General features: G+C 40.8%; 2 protein-coding genes across 7 annotated transcripts in view; one reads left to right on the forward strand and one right to left on the reverse strand.

Moving 5' to 3' along the window:
* Positions 1–14,234, forward strand: part of znf831 (zinc finger protein 831) — a 25,472-nt gene extending 11,238 nt beyond the window's left edge. For all 4 annotated transcript variants that reach the window (XM_054784017.1, XM_054784020.1, XM_054784016.1 and 1 more), the window contains one exon: positions 2,643–14,234. In XM_054784017.1, the coding sequence (XP_054639992.1) occupies positions 2,643–3,365 (723 nt within the window). In that variant the 3' untranslated portion in view covers positions 3,366–14,234. The remainder of the gene's footprint in view (positions 1–2,642) is intronic.
* pdrg1 (p53 and DNA-damage regulated 1) overlaps positions 632–18,875 on the reverse strand; it is a 27,990-nt gene continuing 9,746 nt past the window's right edge. The window contains exons 1-6 of one of the 3 annotated variants that reach the window (XM_054784022.1): positions 12,705–16,094; positions 12,094–12,166; positions 11,941–12,015; positions 11,786–11,866; positions 9,700–9,773; positions 632–8,577 (exon numbers count right to left, since the gene is read on the reverse strand). In XM_054784022.1, the coding sequence (XP_054639997.1) occupies positions 8,563–8,577; positions 9,700–9,773; positions 11,786–11,866; positions 11,941–12,015; positions 12,094–12,166; positions 12,705–12,893 (507 nt within the window). In that variant the 5' untranslated portion in view covers positions 12,894–16,094 and the 3' untranslated portion in view covers positions 632–8,562. Of the gene's footprint in view, positions 8,578–9,699; positions 9,774–11,785; positions 11,867–11,940; positions 12,016–12,093; positions 12,167–12,704; positions 17,253–18,875 lie in introns of those variants that run through there. The other 2 variants (XM_054784023.1, XR_008572199.1) reach the window with 2 other exon arrangements.

The following is an 18,875-nucleotide window of genomic DNA, read 5'->3' on the forward strand; positions in this document are numbered from 1 at the left end:
CAATTACAGATTTTCTGTGACAATTCAAAATGAATGGCCAATTTATTTGGCACCCCCAACTGGTGGAAAATAATTTTCCAGTTTTCATTACTATAACATCGGCATGTTCCACAGCAGGGGCTTCAAACTCGTTTTCACTGTGGGCCACATTGCAGTTACGGTTATCCTCAGGGGGCCACTTTTTACAATTCTATTTTAGAAATTCGTTAATAATTATGACATTAATTTTAAATTGGATTTGACAACAAAAAAATATAAGGTTTTCTGTCAATATTGACAACAAATACATTTAGCAAAAAAGATTGTCTTTTTGATTTTAAAAAAATATATATTTTTATGTTGTTTTTGTTAATATATTTAAGTAAAAACAAAATATTACTATTTTATTATTTATTGTAAATGTAACGGTAAATGTTTAAACTACTGTAAAAATATGTTTTAAATATTACATTTGTACTATTTTAAAAATATTTTTATATATTAAAATTTGTACTTATTTAAATATATTTATATTAAGTAAAAAAAAATTACAGCATACATATAAAAAATACAATACAAATATAATTTTACAATAGTATAAAAGTAAAATAATGAAAAATAAAGCTTAAAAAAGTAAAGACAAAATTAATATTAATAACCAAAATACAATATATATATATATATATATATATATAAATACATTTAAATAAGTGTCCTTTTGACATGCATTATTTCAAGGCTTTCGCCGGCCACATAAAATTATATGGTGGGCCAAATCCAGCCCCCGGGCCTTGAGTTTGACACCTGTGTTCTACAGGGTAACATGGCTCAGGAGGTGCAGTAGATGTTTCCCACCCCATGGTTGCTGGTTTGATCCCGTTGAAATCATTCAATCTGCATTTTTACTTTCCAACATTTCAAATTCTGCTGGATTTAGTCTGCTAAAAACGAATAGAAAAATTAAATGGTGCACCCTACTGGTGAAAAATCATTAAAAATATCAGGACCTTTCTAAAAATTCCCTCACTTTCCATAATTCAGTATTTTCTGTTCCCACTGAAAATGAATCGACAATGTCTATATCGCCCCCTATTGGTGGAAATTCATTTTACGTTTAACTTTACATACAATCTGCTTATTCTGTGCACAGTGGCATGGCTCAGGTCGTAGACTGGTCATCTCCCATCCTAATGGTTGCTGATTCGATCTGCCGTTGGTAATAGATCTCAACACATTTCTATTAGGGATGCGCCGATGTGTTATTTTAGTGTTCTCTTTATTTTTTGAGCAGTTTATATCGTGACCATGTTGTTTGCCATACTGCCCAGGATAACAGAGGATAACAAGAAAAAGAAGAGAATAATTCACTTTGGTTAAAAAAAAATGTTTCAAATACTTCTTAGTCCCATTATTTATTTATTTTTATAAAGTGAAAAAGCATTTGTCTTCTTACCTTTTATCTGTATATGTTGTACATGCACCCTGTCCTTCTCCAAGAAAAGTTCTGATACTTTGTTGTAAAACTCTGATCACCTTCTGGTGAGCTTGGATACAGTACATAATCCTCCATCCATGACTTGTTGCTCTCCAGCTGTCGCTGTCAAAATGATGTCCTTCTCTATGGAAGGACGGCAGTGACAAGCACCCTCCAGCTCACACACATCCCCACCCCTTCAGGATGAGGCGAGCACTGCAAGTGTCTCCCATTATTGGCCACATGCTGACAAACACAAACTGGCAGGCGCCATGATCCAACTCAGTGCACTCACTGAGTGCACTCAGACGCTAGGCAGAGAAGAGACGCTGGCGGCAGCCTCATCTTAGGTTTCTGCCCTGTATTCGATGTGGGAATGTGCAAATTCAGCCATTTTTACAAAAGAAAATGTTAAAAACGATTGCAATCATCCAGAAAAATAAATTTATAATACAGTTCAATGGACAAATTTTTGTTTATTTTTTTTCATCATTACTTTTTTCATCATTTTAATCTGCCTCCCCTGACTGGATGTCACTGCTAACAATAATGCCAAGGAGAAGCCAGAGCTTGAAAAGCCTCTTCCGTGGTTGAAGTCTCCTGTTTGGGAACATTTGGCCTTCCCGGTGAAATACGTAAAGGGACAAGTGATAAAATGAAAGCAGTGTGCCGCCATCGCTCTGTAGAGATGGGGAACAGGAATACAAGCTGCAACTACTCATACTACACTTCAACCAATAAGAAACTTTACTTTACTACAAATAAAATCATTATTCACTCTCTTCAAACACGTGCACTTGTCTGCATGCTTGCACTTTACTAAAAAGAAACCTTGGAAAGCAGGGGTGTCCAAAGTGCAGCCCTCGGCATATTGTAAAAATAAAATGAATGTTAATAAATACTGTGTGATGGGACACTAATTTGCTTTGTCAGGTATAACAAAGCTAAGATGCGGATGTTTTGTTCAGATAGTTTAGCATATGTGAGTTTAGTATACAGTATATTATTATGCATTTTATTCCTTTACCCAAAATGAACTGTGACCCTAAATCTGAGGTGCGTATGGCATACCGTTACACCCCTAAAATGTACGGTATTTGGGTGATGTGGTACGTACAAGTATTCACTGAGATGACCGTGTTGTTATGGGCTTATAAAGACATACTCGTGTATATTGCTTTATGAACAGGAACAAGAGGCAGAGAGCAAGGTGGACTGTGGGCCAGAGGAGCAACATGGTGGAATCTCAGAGTTCTCTCTACACGAGCGAGCTGCAAACATGGCTGACAACACTGATGTCCATCTTTTGGAATTTCAACAGCAAGCAACGGAAATGAACAATAATTCTTTATCAGAGGAACACAGCTTGCAACAAACGAATTCAAGTCAATCCCAGTTTGTAGAGACAAGACCTTTTTTTCTACAAAGTGAGCCTGGCACCACTCTGACGCACACATTACAAGACCAAAGAATGATCACGTCTGTTCAAAAACCAAGCACAGATGATAACATGGCGGCCTGCTTTTCCCACAAATCTGAATTAGAAAGTTCTCCAAAATCCCCAAATCCCTCTTCTGTCGACAAAACCCGATTGTCAACCGACCTGAGCCAAGTTTGTCCATGTCGTGATGTCTGTCGATGTAATGCTTTGACAGGAGATAACGCAATGAAAACTGTATGCCAATGCAAGCCTTTACTGCGCCCGAGTACTGATAATAAACCAGTTTCACCTGACAGCACGTGTCAGGGCATGGACCCTCACGAAGACACTGGCAAAGGCCACTCTGTCTTCTTGGCGGACCAAACAGCGGAATGTTGGATCGGAGGAGCGAGACCTGTGCAAAGCTGCCACGAGTACACAGAAGACACCAGCAGCAGTGACGATGAAGACAAGCTCATCATCGAGCTTTAATGCACGCCACCGCAACATGAACGCCAAAACAAGACAAACTGGACAGGGTGTGCCTGAGGTCTGGACACATAGGCAGAAACACATAATATAAAATAAAAAAAACGATGTGCTTTAAAATACATAATAAAAATAAAGGATACAGTATAAATAAAATGTTCCTTTTAATTGACTGTATTACTTTTAAAATACAGTATTTGTATTCACATTATGATACAGGGTGGGACAAAATTCTACACATGAGCAGAAATTCATACAATATTAAAAAAAAAAACCATTTTAATTAAATATCCATTAATTCATTGGCCAGTTCATTGGATTTTCTATGCCGCTTAATCCTCAATCCTATCCTGAATCCTATCCCGGATGACTTTGGGCGAGAGGCTGGGTACACGCTGGACTGGTCGCCAGCCAATCAGAGGGCGCAATTAACCAAACATGCAGGAATGTGGGAGAATGTTTTGGAATGTGGAAGCCGGAGTACCCGGAGACATGCAAACCCCACACAGAGATGCACAATGGAGATTCGAACCCAGATCTCTTGACTGTATAGTCAACATGCTAACCACTAGGCCATTGTGCGGCCCAAAATTAAAATATAAATTATATATACAGTGGTCTGAAAGTGTTTGCACCCTTCCTGATTTTTTTGTTTTTTTTTTGTCACACATAAATGTTTCATATCATAAATTTTTTTTGGTAGACAGCAGAATTCATGGTTCCATTTATCACAGCAAGTCTTCCAAGTCTTGAAACAGCAAAACAGCCCCAGACCATCACACTACCACCACCACATTTTACTGTTGGTATGATGTTCGTTTTCTGAAACGTGGCGTTACTTTTACGCTAAATGTAACACACATCTTCCAAAAAGTTCAACTTTTGTCTCGTCAGTATTTTCCCAAAGGTCTTGGGGATCATCTAGATGTTTTGAGAAGAGCCTTGATGTTCTTTTTGTTCAGCAGTGGTTTTCGTCTTGGAACTCCTCCATTCAGATCGTTTTTGCCCAGTGTCTTTCTTATGGTGGAGTCATGAACACTGATCTTAACTGAGGCAAGTGGAGCCTGCAGTTCTTTGGATGTTGTTGTGGGGTCTTTTGTGACCTCTTGGATGAGTCGTTGCTGAACTCTTGGTGTAATTTTGGTTGGCTGGCAACTCCAGGAAAGGTTTAGTGTTCAGTGTTTTCGCCATTTGTGGATAATGGCTCTTGCTGTGGTTCACTGGAGTCCCAAAGCTATAGAAATGGCTTTATAACCTTTTCCACTTGAACTCAGATGTGATAAACCACAGTTAAGTTTTGGTTTAACAGAGGGGGCAATCACTTTTTCACACAGAGCCATGAATGTGAGTGTGAATGGTTATTTGTCTATATGTGTCCTGCAATTGGCTGGCGACCGGTCGCCCCTGTCTCTCGCCCAAAGTCAGCTGGGATAGGTTCAAACACCCCCGTGACCCTAATGAGGATAAGCGCCATAGTAAAAGGATGAATGGATGGATTTAAAAACTGTAATTTGTATTCAGTTGGGTTGTCATTGACTAATATTTAATTTTGTTTGATGATCTGAAACATTTAAGTGTGACAACATGCAAAAAAAAAAAAAGAAAAGAAATCAGCAAGTCGGCAAACACTTTTAAAAATATTGGACATAATATAAATAAAATGTTGCTTTTAATTTGATGTATTAGTTTTAACATATTTGAAATATTTCAATTTATATTATTATACAACACAGGCCAACAGTCTAGACATATAGGCAGAAATGCATATACTATTCAAAAAGACTATACACAGTATTAAACTTTAATTTTATATAAGTGTGGGTATATATGTGTGTGTGTGTGTGTATAGATTTATATATGTAAAATGAATTATTTATATGAATAAAGTTTCATTTGTATTATATGTCCTATATTATATATATTTGTGGTTAATTGTTTCCAGACCCAGCTGTAATAAGTGAAATTCAACAAAGTACAATTCCATAATGAAAAATTGAATATTTTCATAGTCAGAGCATAGAAGCCTACTTAGAACCTTTTAAATATGGTTTTGAACATGATTGGAGCCTTCTAGACATGAAATCCCTTTACAGTCAATTAACACTGAATCAAAGTTAAGTGACTCCATGAAGCAGGTTTAGTTTCACCTGACCACTTGATGGAAAGGGATTGGTCTAGAGACGTTTCTTAAATCTTGTTAAGAAGTGATATCATCATGCTAAAGAGTAGGAAAATCAGCCTGGTCCTCAGAATGAAGGCAGCAGATGGATAGTAAATGGGAAGGATATACAGTACTGTCATTTGCAAGCATTTTACAGTCTCCAGAACAGCAGTGTGCTTCATCACGATAAAACACAAAGACACCAATTCTGTCAAAAATGCACCTAGGCATGATCAAAAATTGAATGTCAGAACTTGAGAGAAAAACAGTTAGAGATGTGAACAAGAATCCCCAGATCTCTCGAAAGGTGAATGACACTCAACTGGCTTTGTGCTGAAAATGTCTGGCAAAGTCTCCCATTCATCAAGTCTTCAACTTTCACCTCCGGCAGAGCTACCCCTGGATCAGGATATGGAGTCCGAATGGACCGTATTCTGCGCCTCCATTGCTAAGGCAGCCAACTTGAGTTGTGGTCGCACGGTGGTCGTTGCCAGTTGTGGCAAATCCAAGAGGGGACACCAGAGGTTAGTGGGGCTGACAAGCTGAAGAGGGCGTCTTATCGAGCATGGATGGCTTGTGGGACCCCTGGAGCAGCAGACTAGTACCAGCAGGCCAAGCAGTACATGGCTTTGGCATTAAGTCAAGGCAAAAACTCAAGTGTGGGAGGAGTTCAGTGAGGTCATGTAACATGACTTTGGGTTGGCTTTGAAGAGGTTCTGGCAAACTGTCCAACACCTCAGAAAGGGGAAGCAGTGCTTGGTCCACACTGTTTACAGTAGGAGCGTTGGCTCAATTGAGGATATAATCGGGTGGTTGACGGAATACTTCAAAGCCCTTCTCAATCCCACTGATGCACCTTCCACAGAGGAAGCAGAGTCTGAAGACACGAGCGCGGAGGTACTCAACCTTCTCTGTGGCAAAGCTCCAAGGATGGACAAGTTTTGCCCTGAATTCTTCAAGGCTTTGGATGGTATAGGACTGTCTCGGATGACACCTCTCTTCAAGATTGTGTGGAGGTCGGGAACAGTACCTCTGGATTGGCAGGAGTGGTGCTACCCCTTTCCAAAAATAGTGACCAGAATGTGTGTTCCAACTACAGGTGGCTCACACTCCTCAGCCTCAATGGGGAAGTCTATTCCAGAGTGCTGAGAGAAGGGCATGACCGTTAGTCGAACCTCAGCAAGAGGAGATACAATGTGGTTTTGAAAAAGCACGATCACAAATGCAAACCGACGAAATGAGTTTCTTTCATAGGGTGGTTGGACTCACCCAAAGAGAGAGAGCTAAGAGAACCACTGCTCCTTCACGTCAAGTAGAGCCAGTTGAGGTGGCTCAAGCATGTAAGTTCAGATGCCACCTTGATCTTTCCCTGTTGAGGGAGGAGCCCCAGAGCAGACCTGGGACACGCTGGAGGGATTATGTCTGGACTTGAAGAGGTGACTAGGGACCGGAAACTCCGTGCTTCTCTACAGAGACAGCTGCCTCCTCGACACCGATGCTGCGTGCTTTAGGTTGCCCTGTGATTAGCTGGCTACCATTCCAGGCTGTACTTTGTGTTTTACTAGGGGATTATGACAGAGCAACAGGACAAATCCCACTCTTAAGACTTACTCGAATGTTACATAAGCTCAGACTTATGATTTGTAAGTTTCTTCAAACAATATTTCTGGTTTACATGAAACCAGAAATGCCATGAAACATGAAAACCGAGCAATGCCTCCATACTAGGGATGAGCCGCATACTCGTTTTAGACAAGTATCCATTACGGATAATGATTTTTGCCGAGTACGAGCATGAAACGAGACCAGCTCGACATTATCCGTAATCATGGTGAAGGAAAATCCTCATTGGGTAACTACTTATGTATTCACTCTTCACGCTCTGTGATTTCAGACTTAAAATAACGTACTGATTTAATCCCCACCCATTTCAAACCACGGCCACTTCCGGTGTATGCCCCGCCCACTCCGAGTACAGATGCTGATACAGATCATTTAGATGGGTGAACAGATACACAGTGGTGTGCTCATCCCTGCTACATACCTTTATTCAAGGTTGGTTGCTTGAGACTGCGTCCTATCTACGCTGCCACCTTGTGGGCTCAACATTGATTACATTTTCAAGTAGCTTAGTACAGTACCTGTACTTGGTGGAGAACTGTGAGTGTGACTGTGCTCTCAACTCAGTTGACAGTTCCAGCTCCTCCGTTGACATTCTGGATTCTGTTGCCTCACCTTGCTCACATCATCCTTAACCCCCCCAGGTGAGATCTTGTATTAAGCTCCGGAGCAAGGTTGACTGTTATCTTGGATTTCTTCCATTTATCATGATTGTACCAACAGTGCTCTCTTAAGCTCTCAAGCCATCCGCATCTCAAAGTCAGCGGCATCACCCGTCTATGATGTCATCAGTGGTTGACTCTGCAGTTCTTTGCTAACTAACGCAGTTACATCACAAGACTTTTCTTTTGATCACGGCTGCATAATAACCCACAATGGAGCCAAAGGCAGTTGCAAGTGCCAGCATTTTGAAGGCGAGAACCACTATTGAATTCAAGAAGTAACTCTTGAACTTGCTGCCACATCGTATCTTTTTGTGTTAACATTTTTGGGTGTGGATTAATTGGATTTATATTATTTTTTATGGTAAAAATCGATTCGGTTAGAGTGTGTTTCGCTTACAGTTGTATCTACTGAAACAAACTTATGACCCAGAATGCTGGTTAGTAGGGGGTCAAATACTTATTTCACTCAAATACAAATTCACATGTAAACTTTATTGATTTTTTTACACCGAGTCTGTGTTAAAATAAAGCTACTATAAAAATGATGCACTGTTCATATTAAGGGTGTAAACTTAAAAAAAGGGATCAAATACATATTTTCCGCACCGCATGTACAGCAACACAGTACAAGAACAAAACAGTGCAAGTCAATGTAAAGTAGTAACTGTGGTTAGACGATGTGAGGGTCACCTTTTTAAAAGGCTATTAATGGCTTTCACTTCATCGGTGGACAGTGGTAAAAGGTTGTAGCCCCTCAGCTCAGGCCTTCCTACAAAAACAGAAAAAACATCCGCCTCAGTCACTCGACAGCATACGAGGACATAGCACATCTTCTCAGCTTTGCTTTGCCTCAGGACAGCGAAATAAAAGCATGACAGTAATCCTTCGTTTATGGCGGTTAAGTGGTTCCAGATCCGACCGTGATAAGTGAATTTCCGCGAGCAAACTCCTTAATGATGTTTTTAGTCAGCTTTCGTGCAGGTGCTACAATTTCATCTGTAGAGTAGAACGTGGTACCTTACGATTTTCGAGAGAGTGTTTTTTTTTTTTTTTGTTTGGTAGGTTAACATAGTGTCGTTTTCATGATTTGATGAACTGCTCAATTTTATCCATTGGAAGTACAGCAACTTTGTTATAAGTCAGTACCACACATCTCTTCTTTGTTTGACTTCTATGTGCACTGTCTGCACTAAAAAAAAAAAATTTGTCAATAAAAAAGACATTTGGTAAGGTAAGATGATTAACAATGTAGCAAAAGCTAGTAGATAATGATAAATGAAGATGCTTGTTCATTGCGTTTTAGTGGTAGAGGAATGATACTTTAAGTGTGCAAGGGTTAAGTGTTAGCTTTCAAACGCTGCTAAGTTCGCTTTCTGTCTGGCTTGCTTGTTGTTCATATTTGTCCATTCAAGTGCTTTTGTCTTCTGTTTTTTCTAAATTTGGTTTGGTTGAGCTTTGAGCTGTCGTTCTTACGGTAATGTGTATGTATAGCATGTGTACAGTACTGGGAAAGCATAGGAATACCAACTCTGTTATTAATACACTGTGTGAGCCCATCTGTACTCTTAATATATTTTTTGATCAGAAAACGTCCTTCCTTGTTAGCATCCTATTAGCAAGCGAACAAAATGGCATCCGGACGGTGCGTCACCCGTATATGATGTCATCAGTGGGTATCTCTCAAAAATATTAACACAAAACACATTTTTATATGCATAAAACAATTGTAAAAGCCTACGAATGATGAATGAAGGGGTTACATGAACATTTAAGGTTACGTTTACCATCACTGAAGACTACTGATCCCAAAGACACGATGTGGCAGCGAGACACAACACGGACACCACTTTCCTGTTTTGTCGTGAGTTATTTCTTCAATAGTGTTTCTCACCTTCCGTATCAAAATGCTGCCCCTTGCAACTTCCTTTGGCTCCATTTTGGGTAACAATGTTGAGGTGAGAAACACTGTTGAATTCAAGGAAAAAACTCATGACAAAACAGGAAGGAGGTGGTGGTTGATATCGCTGTCACATCGTGACTTTGGGGACAGCACATCAAATATCACGTCTGCAGTGAAGGTAAAAGTAACCTTAAATACTCCTTTATCCCTTTCATTCATCATTTATATGCATTTAAAACTATAATTGCAAAACTATTAAAAAAAAATATGTTTTTTGTTAAAACTTTGGCTTTCTGGATTAATTGGATTTACATTATTTCTTATGGGAAAAACTGATTCGGTTAGATTTGTCCATTTCGGTGAGAGTCACACTTTCTGGAACAAATGAATGACGCTCACCATGGTTCCACTGTACAGGGGTGCCTATGGTTTAAAAAGGGTAACATTTGTGCAATGTGTAATTGTCATTGAGTAGTTTATTTCTTCTCTCCACCGGTGAATTTTCCACCGCAAATGGAACCTCGGACACCATCCGCCCCAGTTGGCGTGTTTCCCAGTTAACGTCAAAAATTTACACCAAAATCTTGCCTCGGTTTACATACATTTTCTAGTTTTCATACAATACGGCACTCATCTTGTCAGGTTATTACTATGCTGTGTGAATTCTTAATGTATTTTTATCACAAAACATCCTTAGCTTTTAACAAAGATGGTAGCTTGCCAAGTTACAAAATGTCAGCAGGAACCGAAAGTCAGGGACACAGCCGATCTATGACATCATCAGCGGTTGACTCTCAAAAATGTTAACACAAAACACATCTTCATATTGTTTTATATGACAAATTAAAGTGCTACATGAACATTTATGGTTACTTTTACCTTCATTGAAGAAAGGATTCTTGATGTGAGCGTTCCCAAAGATACAATGTGGCAGTGAGACACAACCCTCGTGTTTTGTCATGAGTTATTTCTGGATTTCAAATAAATTCAATAGTGTTTTTCGCCTTCTTCATCAACATGCCGGGATTTGAAACTTGTGGCTCACTTCTGGGTTACTGAGGTGAGAAACACCATTGAATTCGAGAAATATCTCACGGCAGAACAGGAAGGTGGTGTTCGTGTGGTGTCTCACTGCCACATCGCGTTCCGCTGTATACATTTTTAAGTCTGTTTGTTAAATGTAAGCTTTGACATAATGTTGACATCTAGTTAGTCTATCTTTTAACTTTGTGCAGTGCGGAACTATTTTTCCACCCAGTTTCAAACCTTTTTTGTAAAGAATAATTTGCCTCATGAGACTTGTTACTCTTGTACACATATAAATTAAAGACTGTACAGTCATCCCTCGCAATGTCGCGGTTTGATTATCGCTCCCTCGCTATGTTGTGTTTTTTCAGAAATTAAATTACTGCAAATGGTTGCTGTTTCGTGGGTAGACTTTTGTCTATTATTAGTCAAACCATATTGAAATCCAAGTGATATGTGGTATTCGGTCACTTGGCAGTAGCAATGACACAAAACATTGAGACATTACCTTACATTATATCACCTTGACACTGCATGAAGTCAGCCATGGCATGTCCAACATGATCGAGTGAAAAAGGTTCTCCTCCCATTCCGTGTGAAAGTGGTTTTTGGCGTCTTCATTTTACAAGAAATAACTTCGAGGCTAACTGGTTAGCTTGCTGGCTAGCGGCCATCTCAAGTCCCTGCAGCATAACAGTTGCTGTGTCGTAAACAGTGAATAATAGGAGTGTACAGGTGAATATAGGGGTGTTATTTCATGTCTAGAGGGCTCTAATAATGCTAAAATTTTGAAAGTCATAAAGAGGTTTTCTATGCTCTAGCTACAAAAATATTAAACATTGAGTCCTATATCGCGGAAATAAATTTACCGCGGTCGGGTCTGGAACCAATTAATCTCTATAAACGAGCGACGACTGTATCTCATAAAAGGAAGTACAGCCCCCCCGATTTAGGATACAATCAAATTGTTATGGAACGATTGATCAGCGAAAAAGAAAAGAGTCACAAAAAGGTCACTCTGTTCCTTGAAATGAACAAATTGCATACGCACCTTGCAGCTCATTGAGATGGTTGACTTTTGCTTTTAGTCCTTTGCGAAGGTCATTTATTTCCATGTCCAGTTGTTCCTGGTCTACAGATGAGAAAGCAAAAGCCTAGCATCAATTCATATCTGAGAGGAAAGACAATTCACAGTTGAAACTTTACCTTTCTGAATGACCTCTCTTGCCTTGGGCTTGGGGAATTTGATGAACATGTTTCCAAAGCAAAGCTTGACTTTTTCTGCAAGGGACAGGAAGCCAATGGACGAGTTGAGCATGGTTTGACATGATATTGACAGAATGATGAGGGCTCACTAACCTGAACACATTTCATCCTTCAGTGCATTCAGTGCTTCTCTGTTCCTGTTTCTCTTCACGTCCAGGTCGACTATCTGTAAGGCCAAGACACACACTGTCAAGAATGTGTCTTTGTTTCAACTGCTGCACTACACACACACACGCGTCTTTTCAGTGCATAAATCTAAAACTATCAAGTTTTCTCAAACATTTTGGGGTAACGGACACCTTACAGGAGAGAACATATTCCATTCTTTACATTTCAAACACGTACGTACGTTAACCGAGGTTCCATTGTATATGTAATTTTATTAACATTTCATTCTTTTAATAACTAATCCTTTTATGTATCATTTATGTATATGTATTAGGGACACGCCGTAGAATAATAATTACCACCAAATGTGTAAAGGTCTCTAAACTGATACGAGGACAGACCTTAGGTGCGACGACAGTACAAGTGAAATTGTTTAACAACTTAAAAATAGTTAAATTTACAGTAAACGGTCAACAACAACGCGTGCACAAAAAATAGTTGATAACCAAGTATTATGACTTAACTTTACGTCGTGTGCTTTCATGTTCTAATATGAAATAACATTCAACACAAATATTTCAACATTGTTGTTTTACCTGTTGTTTCGTTGAAAGGACATCTTCAGCCGCTTCCTCCACCTCTGATAAATATTTCACTACATGCTGAGAGTCGGCGTCCATCATGGATCGAAAGTACGCTACACCTTTTGCTACTTGTTCTAGTATTATTTTCTTCTTCGTCGTCGTCTTCCGTTCTTCCTCGTTTATGGTCGGCAAAGAACGCATAGTTTGTGCATTAGCGCCACCTTCTGAAATGGAGTGCAAACAAATGACGTTGAACGTAATTTATCAAATGTGTCTTTTCCATTCTTGCACATTTTTGTCCACTATTTGAATATTGCACTATAAAAAAACGTGATTTGATTAATTGCATTTTAAATTCATTTTAATTAATGTAGTTCACTTAAAATTATTTAATTTGTTTCTTTTTTTTTCTTAAAAAAAATAATAATTTAATTAATTAAAACCAAAGATGCCATTGGGCATCTCTGTGTGGAGTTTGCAAATTCTCCCCGTGCATGTGTGGCTTTTCTCTGGGTATTCTATATGTGTCCTGTGATTGACTGGCGACCAGTCCAGGGTGCACACCGCCTCTCGCCCGAAGTCACATGGGATAGGCTCCAGCATACCCCCGCAACCCTAATAAGGACAAGCGGCATAGAAGATGGATGGATGGAAAACCAAGGATACTGTGTTCTCTTTGCAGGGTTTTTTTCTGGCTAATTTCAGGTTATAGTTGTGTTTAGTTTATGGACATTCCATCATTTCATCGGTGACACTTTACATCTCCAGGAACTAAAATGTATAAATGAACAATAACATTAACTGTGAAATACATTTTTATAAAGCACATTGATTGAACATTGATTTGGTTGCATAAATGGATAAAGCAATTAATTTAAACTACCTTGAACACTGGAAAAATATCATTTGTTGCCTGTCCTCGATTCCTAACATTAGATTTTACCATGACATATCATCGTTTAAATCTTTCAGAAATGTTAGGTTTTGTTTGTGTTCTTCCTCCTTATCCCAACTGTACTTTAAGTTTATTTTCTTTCAAACAAAACAAAACAAAACAAATCTGCTAAACTCTTTAACAAGAGCGCACTGTAATATTTAAGGAAATAGTTAAAAAAAAAAAATGCTAGTCAAAGATCCTCTATATAAAAGGAGTGTGCTGTCGCTTTTAAGGACCTACTGCCAAAAACAAAACAAACGCTAGTCAAAGATCCTCTATATAACAAGGACACTCTGTTGTATTAAGAACATAGTGCAAAAAAAAGAACAGTCATAGATCCTCTATATCACAGGAACACTCATTTTCAAGGACTTACTGCCCCCCCATTCTCTCCCGACAAAAAGCGGTAGTCAAAGATCCTCTTTATAACAGGAGCACTCTGTACTTTTTAATGACCTACTGCCAAAAACAAAACAAACGCTAGTCAAAGATCCTCTATATAAAAAGAGCGTGCTGTTGTTCATAAGGACCTACTGCAAAAATAAAACAAACGCTAGTCAAGTCAAAGATCCTCTACAAACGGGAGTACTCTGTCATCTTTAAAGACCTACTGCACAAAAAAGTCCCCTTTCAGAAGGAGTTTCAACTCCTCCTGGAGAGCTTCGACCGTGTTCCGAGGGAGGTGGCGGACATTGAGTCCGAATGGGCCATGTTCCGTGCCTCCATTGTCGAGGTGGCTGATCGGAGCTGTGGCCGTAAGGTGGTCCGTGCCTATCGTGGTGGTAATCCCAGAAGCCGTTGGTGGATACCAGTAGTGAGGGATACCGTCAAGCTTAAGAAGGAGTCCCATGAGCCAAAAAGGCTCATGGGACTCATGGGGCAGGCCAAGCGGTCTGCGGCTCTGGCAGTCGCTGAGGCAAAAACTTGGACATGGGAGGAGTTCGGAAAGGCCATGGAGAACAACTTTCAGATGTCTTTGAAGAGTTTCTGGAACACCATCCGCCATCTCAGGAGGGGGAAGCAGTGCACAGTCAACACCGTGTATGGTGGGGATGGTGTGTGACCTCCACTCCAGATGTTGTGGATCGGTGGAGGGAATACTTCGAAGACCTCCTCAATCCCACTGACGTGTCTTCCCATGAGGAAGCAGTGCCTGGGGACTCCACGGTGGGGTCTCCTATGTCTGGGGCTGAGGTTGCTGAGATTGTCAAAAAACTCCTCGGTGGCAGGGCCCCGGGGGTGGATGAGATCCGCACGGAGTTCCTTAAGGCCCTGGATGCTGTGTGCCCATTGCTGAAAGCTTTGTTGCCTTGACTTCGGCTGCATTGTGTTTTGCATAGTCCTTTTCATTTCTCATATACAATATACAGTATGTAATGTTTGATAGCAAATGCTAACTGGACGTAATAAGTGTATTTACAGTACAATGAACGCTATGTAGCTATTTTCACATACTACTCAGTTTATGTACACAACTATTGAGGAATTGTGTAATTATCTTTATTGCCATATTGAATAGAACTGTGAATTACTGAACAATATCAACTATTTTGATCTGTAAATTTTGAAACTATGAATGTGAAATACTAATAGTAATTAGTAATTACATAATAGTTGCAAAGTTGACCAGTTAGAGTTTATATATGTTATATATTTTATAGTAACAGGTAGATCATGTTGATATACATGTACAATGTACATAAATACTCCATCCATCCATCCATGCCGCTTATCCTCGCTTGGGTCGCGGGTTACATAAATACTCATATTTATCAATGTACTAAATACATATATTCTATATGTTTACAGTAGTAGGTAGATCTTTGGGACATGGTCATATTAAAAGTCGCCCCACAGGCTGAAAAAGTGTGAGCACTACTGTGCTATGTAGATACGTGTATAGCCTGTTATTTACGTATTGACCACAATTCGTTTGAAATAAAAGATCAAATATGAATATCAAATATGATAAACATGTTTTACTCTGCTTTATTTTCAAAAACGTGCACCGGAATCACCGGACTGCCTTGTTGGTACTTTACAGATAAGGAGAGGAAGAAAAGGCAGAGAGAAAGTATTTAAAGTTGATTAATGCATTTTTTGTCCAAGCCTGTGAAAACGACCCTAATGTTGACAATATTCCAGGCAGTAAATGTAAATATTTGTAAAAGATTTGGTGCCACAGTGACGCAGCACCGGCACGACACCGTGACTCCCCTGCAGGCCACCACCACAGCTTAAAAATATCCTAGGGGAAACCCTGAACATTCGGGCACTGACAGTGTACTGCATTCTGCAGTACTTCTCAGAATGAATGCACTTACACAGTTTAAAGTGTAAATATGCAAGTGCACCATATGAAAGACAAACTTTGTCAACTGGTTGTTGCACATTCAACTTGTGTTGTGTTCCAAACCGGCTGGTAGGAGTTAAGTATGATACTTGTGATACTTAAGTACAATAATCCAGCATGTTACTTTAAGACTTTTACTCGAGTCAAGAAACTTTGAGGAAAGTCATTTTCCTGGAAGGCATCTTTACTTTTACTCAAGGGGGGCTGCTTTTCTGCAGCGCTCCTTCTCCGCTCTGACACACTTCTCCTCTTCATCAAGTCTGTTGTGTTGTCCTGGAAAGATGGATGTTCTCTTCCTCTCCTGGAGGCACTTGTGCACCTGGCAGGTTTTTTGTTCGCAGTTTGGACGGTTTGCGGATTGCGGATGTTGCCCAACGCTTGCATCCTCCTCATGTGTCCGTTTGTCCTCACAGAGCCGCTGAAGCTCGGAGGTTGCGACGCTGACGTTTCTTCTGCGTGCGCACGACTCTCGCTGCAACTTCTTTTGGGGAGAGAGGCATTGCCTTGATGCCCCCGCAGGAGGCCAGGTCTGGACGGACAGTTTTGAGAGCGGCAGCACAAAAGCCCACAGGAAGTGTGGCGCACCTGGCTGGAGAGCATGGTGGAATGATGAGCCAGGGAAGACAAGAAGGTAAGAGGGAAGGCACGCTGACATTGAAGGATACACTTTGGAGAGCTGAGGCGTGATGATGCGTTCTTAGGTGGCCGATGGCAGCCAGATGTTGCAGACGAAGCAGGTGAACACCCCCGTTCCTCCAGAATGGTCTGAATCTGTCGTCGCTCCAGTTCCATCAGCCTCTCCAAGTACTTCTCCAGTGGGCCAACAGGCCTGCATCGCAGAGCTCCTCGGTTGTCCGAGCTGTAGAACACGGACAGCTGACCCACGCTCCAAGAATTAAACGGTGGAGGAAGAAAATCGGGGAAGTTGTACCCCACAGGACCACGTCTGACACCATGAGAGGAACAGTCCTCTGCTTGGATGACCTCTGGTTGCAGCTCAAGCTGTGGAGGAAGTCCACCTGAAGGCAACACAGAAGTCCTCTCAGCGTCAGACAAGTCCGAGTCACTGTCAACGTCTTCACTGACTCTTTGTATGTTTGTTGTGTCTTCATCTGGCACACCAGGATGGAAAACATCTACTGTGTCTCTGCTCTTTCTGCTGGTCCACTCTTTCCGTTGAGGAACTCGCTGAGGAACCTGTTGGATCAAAGCCTTCACGCTGTCCCCCAAGGAAATTGGCAGTGGCTCATATTTGGAGTTTTCCTGAGTACTACAAGAAGAAGTACATTTAGACCATGTCCACACAAACATGATAATAATCAATAATAAAAAATAATGTACCACATGTCATTTAAAGTGTAATCAAAACTCTCCTGAGTGATCCAGAGGCATTCCCAGACCAGCTGAGAGACATAGTCTAAACACCTCATCCTAATCAGATGCTTGGGCTACATCTCACCCTACATCTAAGGGAGAGGAAACTCATTTGGGCCGCTTGTACCCGTGATCTTGTCCCTTCAGTCACTACCCAAAGCTCTTGACCATGGGTGAGGGTAAAATGTAGATTGACCGGTAAATTGAGAGCTCTGCCTTTTGGCTCAGCTCCCTCTTTACCACGACTGACCGATACAGAGTCTGCATCACTGCAGACGCCGCACCAACCCATCCTTCCCTCACTCATCAACTAGACTCCAAGGTACTTGAACGCCTCCACTTCAGGAAGGATCTCATCCCCGGGCCTGAGATGGCACGCCACTCTTTTCCATTTTAACATGAGAGCATGTCGTTGGCATTAAAAGGCGCTGACTTTTAAGGAACTGGCCTTTAAGCGGCAAAGCTGCAAAATTGCGACAAACAACATTGCTGAAACAAACCATTTCTGCAAATATGGTGCCTCATGTGGTTCCTGTTTTACACCAGGAGATGGCGGACATCTGTAACGTCAATCTGAGCAACACTTGTGGGTGTGTTTCTATGCAGAGTTTAGGAGTTTATAGACCTTGAACCCCCGTGTGCGTGGCGGCAGCGTGTTCGCTCGCCATGAGAGTCTACAAGCAGCACACACTTGAGACGATGCTTTGCTTCACGGTGTACGAGGTGGCAGGAGGGGAAGTGGTGGGTGGTCAGAACGCCGCTAATGGTGAGGGGGGTAGCGGGAATGTAAAAAAACTTAGACATAGTGGCAGACGCGGTAGAGGCCAGAAAATGCACTTATAAAAGCGGTGGAGGCAGCAGTGGTGTTCAAGATCCCGCTGTAAATGACGATGATGATGGCTGGGTTTGCTTGAGAGATGAGGAAGAGTGTCACAAGTGGATCGGACATTTTGATGGGCCTGTCGGGTATCGTGAAGACAGAACTTTGACAAATTCTGAGCCTGGTGATGTCATAATATGCAAATTAGATGAGTGAATTTAATCCCATTGCACACTTTGGGTCATACTGACGATTATCTCGAAGCATTTTCAAGCTATAACCTTTTGAAATAGTAATGTCAAAACGGAATATTTCCTTTCAAAAACTCTGGTGCCTAAAGGGTTAAACTGCTTTAAATCCTATTTGTCGGACTGCTTACAGTTTGAATCTATTAATAACAAAGAATCTGTACGTGTGAACATTGGTCATGGCGTCCCACAGGGTTCCATGATTGGACCAGTACTGTTCAGTCTTTATATGATTTCGTTCTGCTGTTACACAGACAACAACACGACTTTATCAATGAAACTATTCAACTCCAGGCACCTCCAATAGCACTTGGTGTTACACTTGATCAGGATCTATCCTTTCATTCCCAAATACAAGTGTCAAGAAAAGCATTCTTCCACCAGCAAAACATCACAAAAATGAGAAATGTGCCTGCACCCAGAGATGCGGTTAACAACGGCACCATAGCAC

Source organism: Dunckerocampus dactyliophorus, chromosome 8 (genome assembly GCF_027744805.1).
Source record: "Dunckerocampus dactyliophorus isolate RoL2022-P2 chromosome 8, RoL_Ddac_1.1, whole genome shotgun sequence".
NCBI lineage: Eukaryota > Metazoa > Chordata > Actinopteri > Syngnathiformes > Syngnathidae > Dunckerocampus > Dunckerocampus dactyliophorus.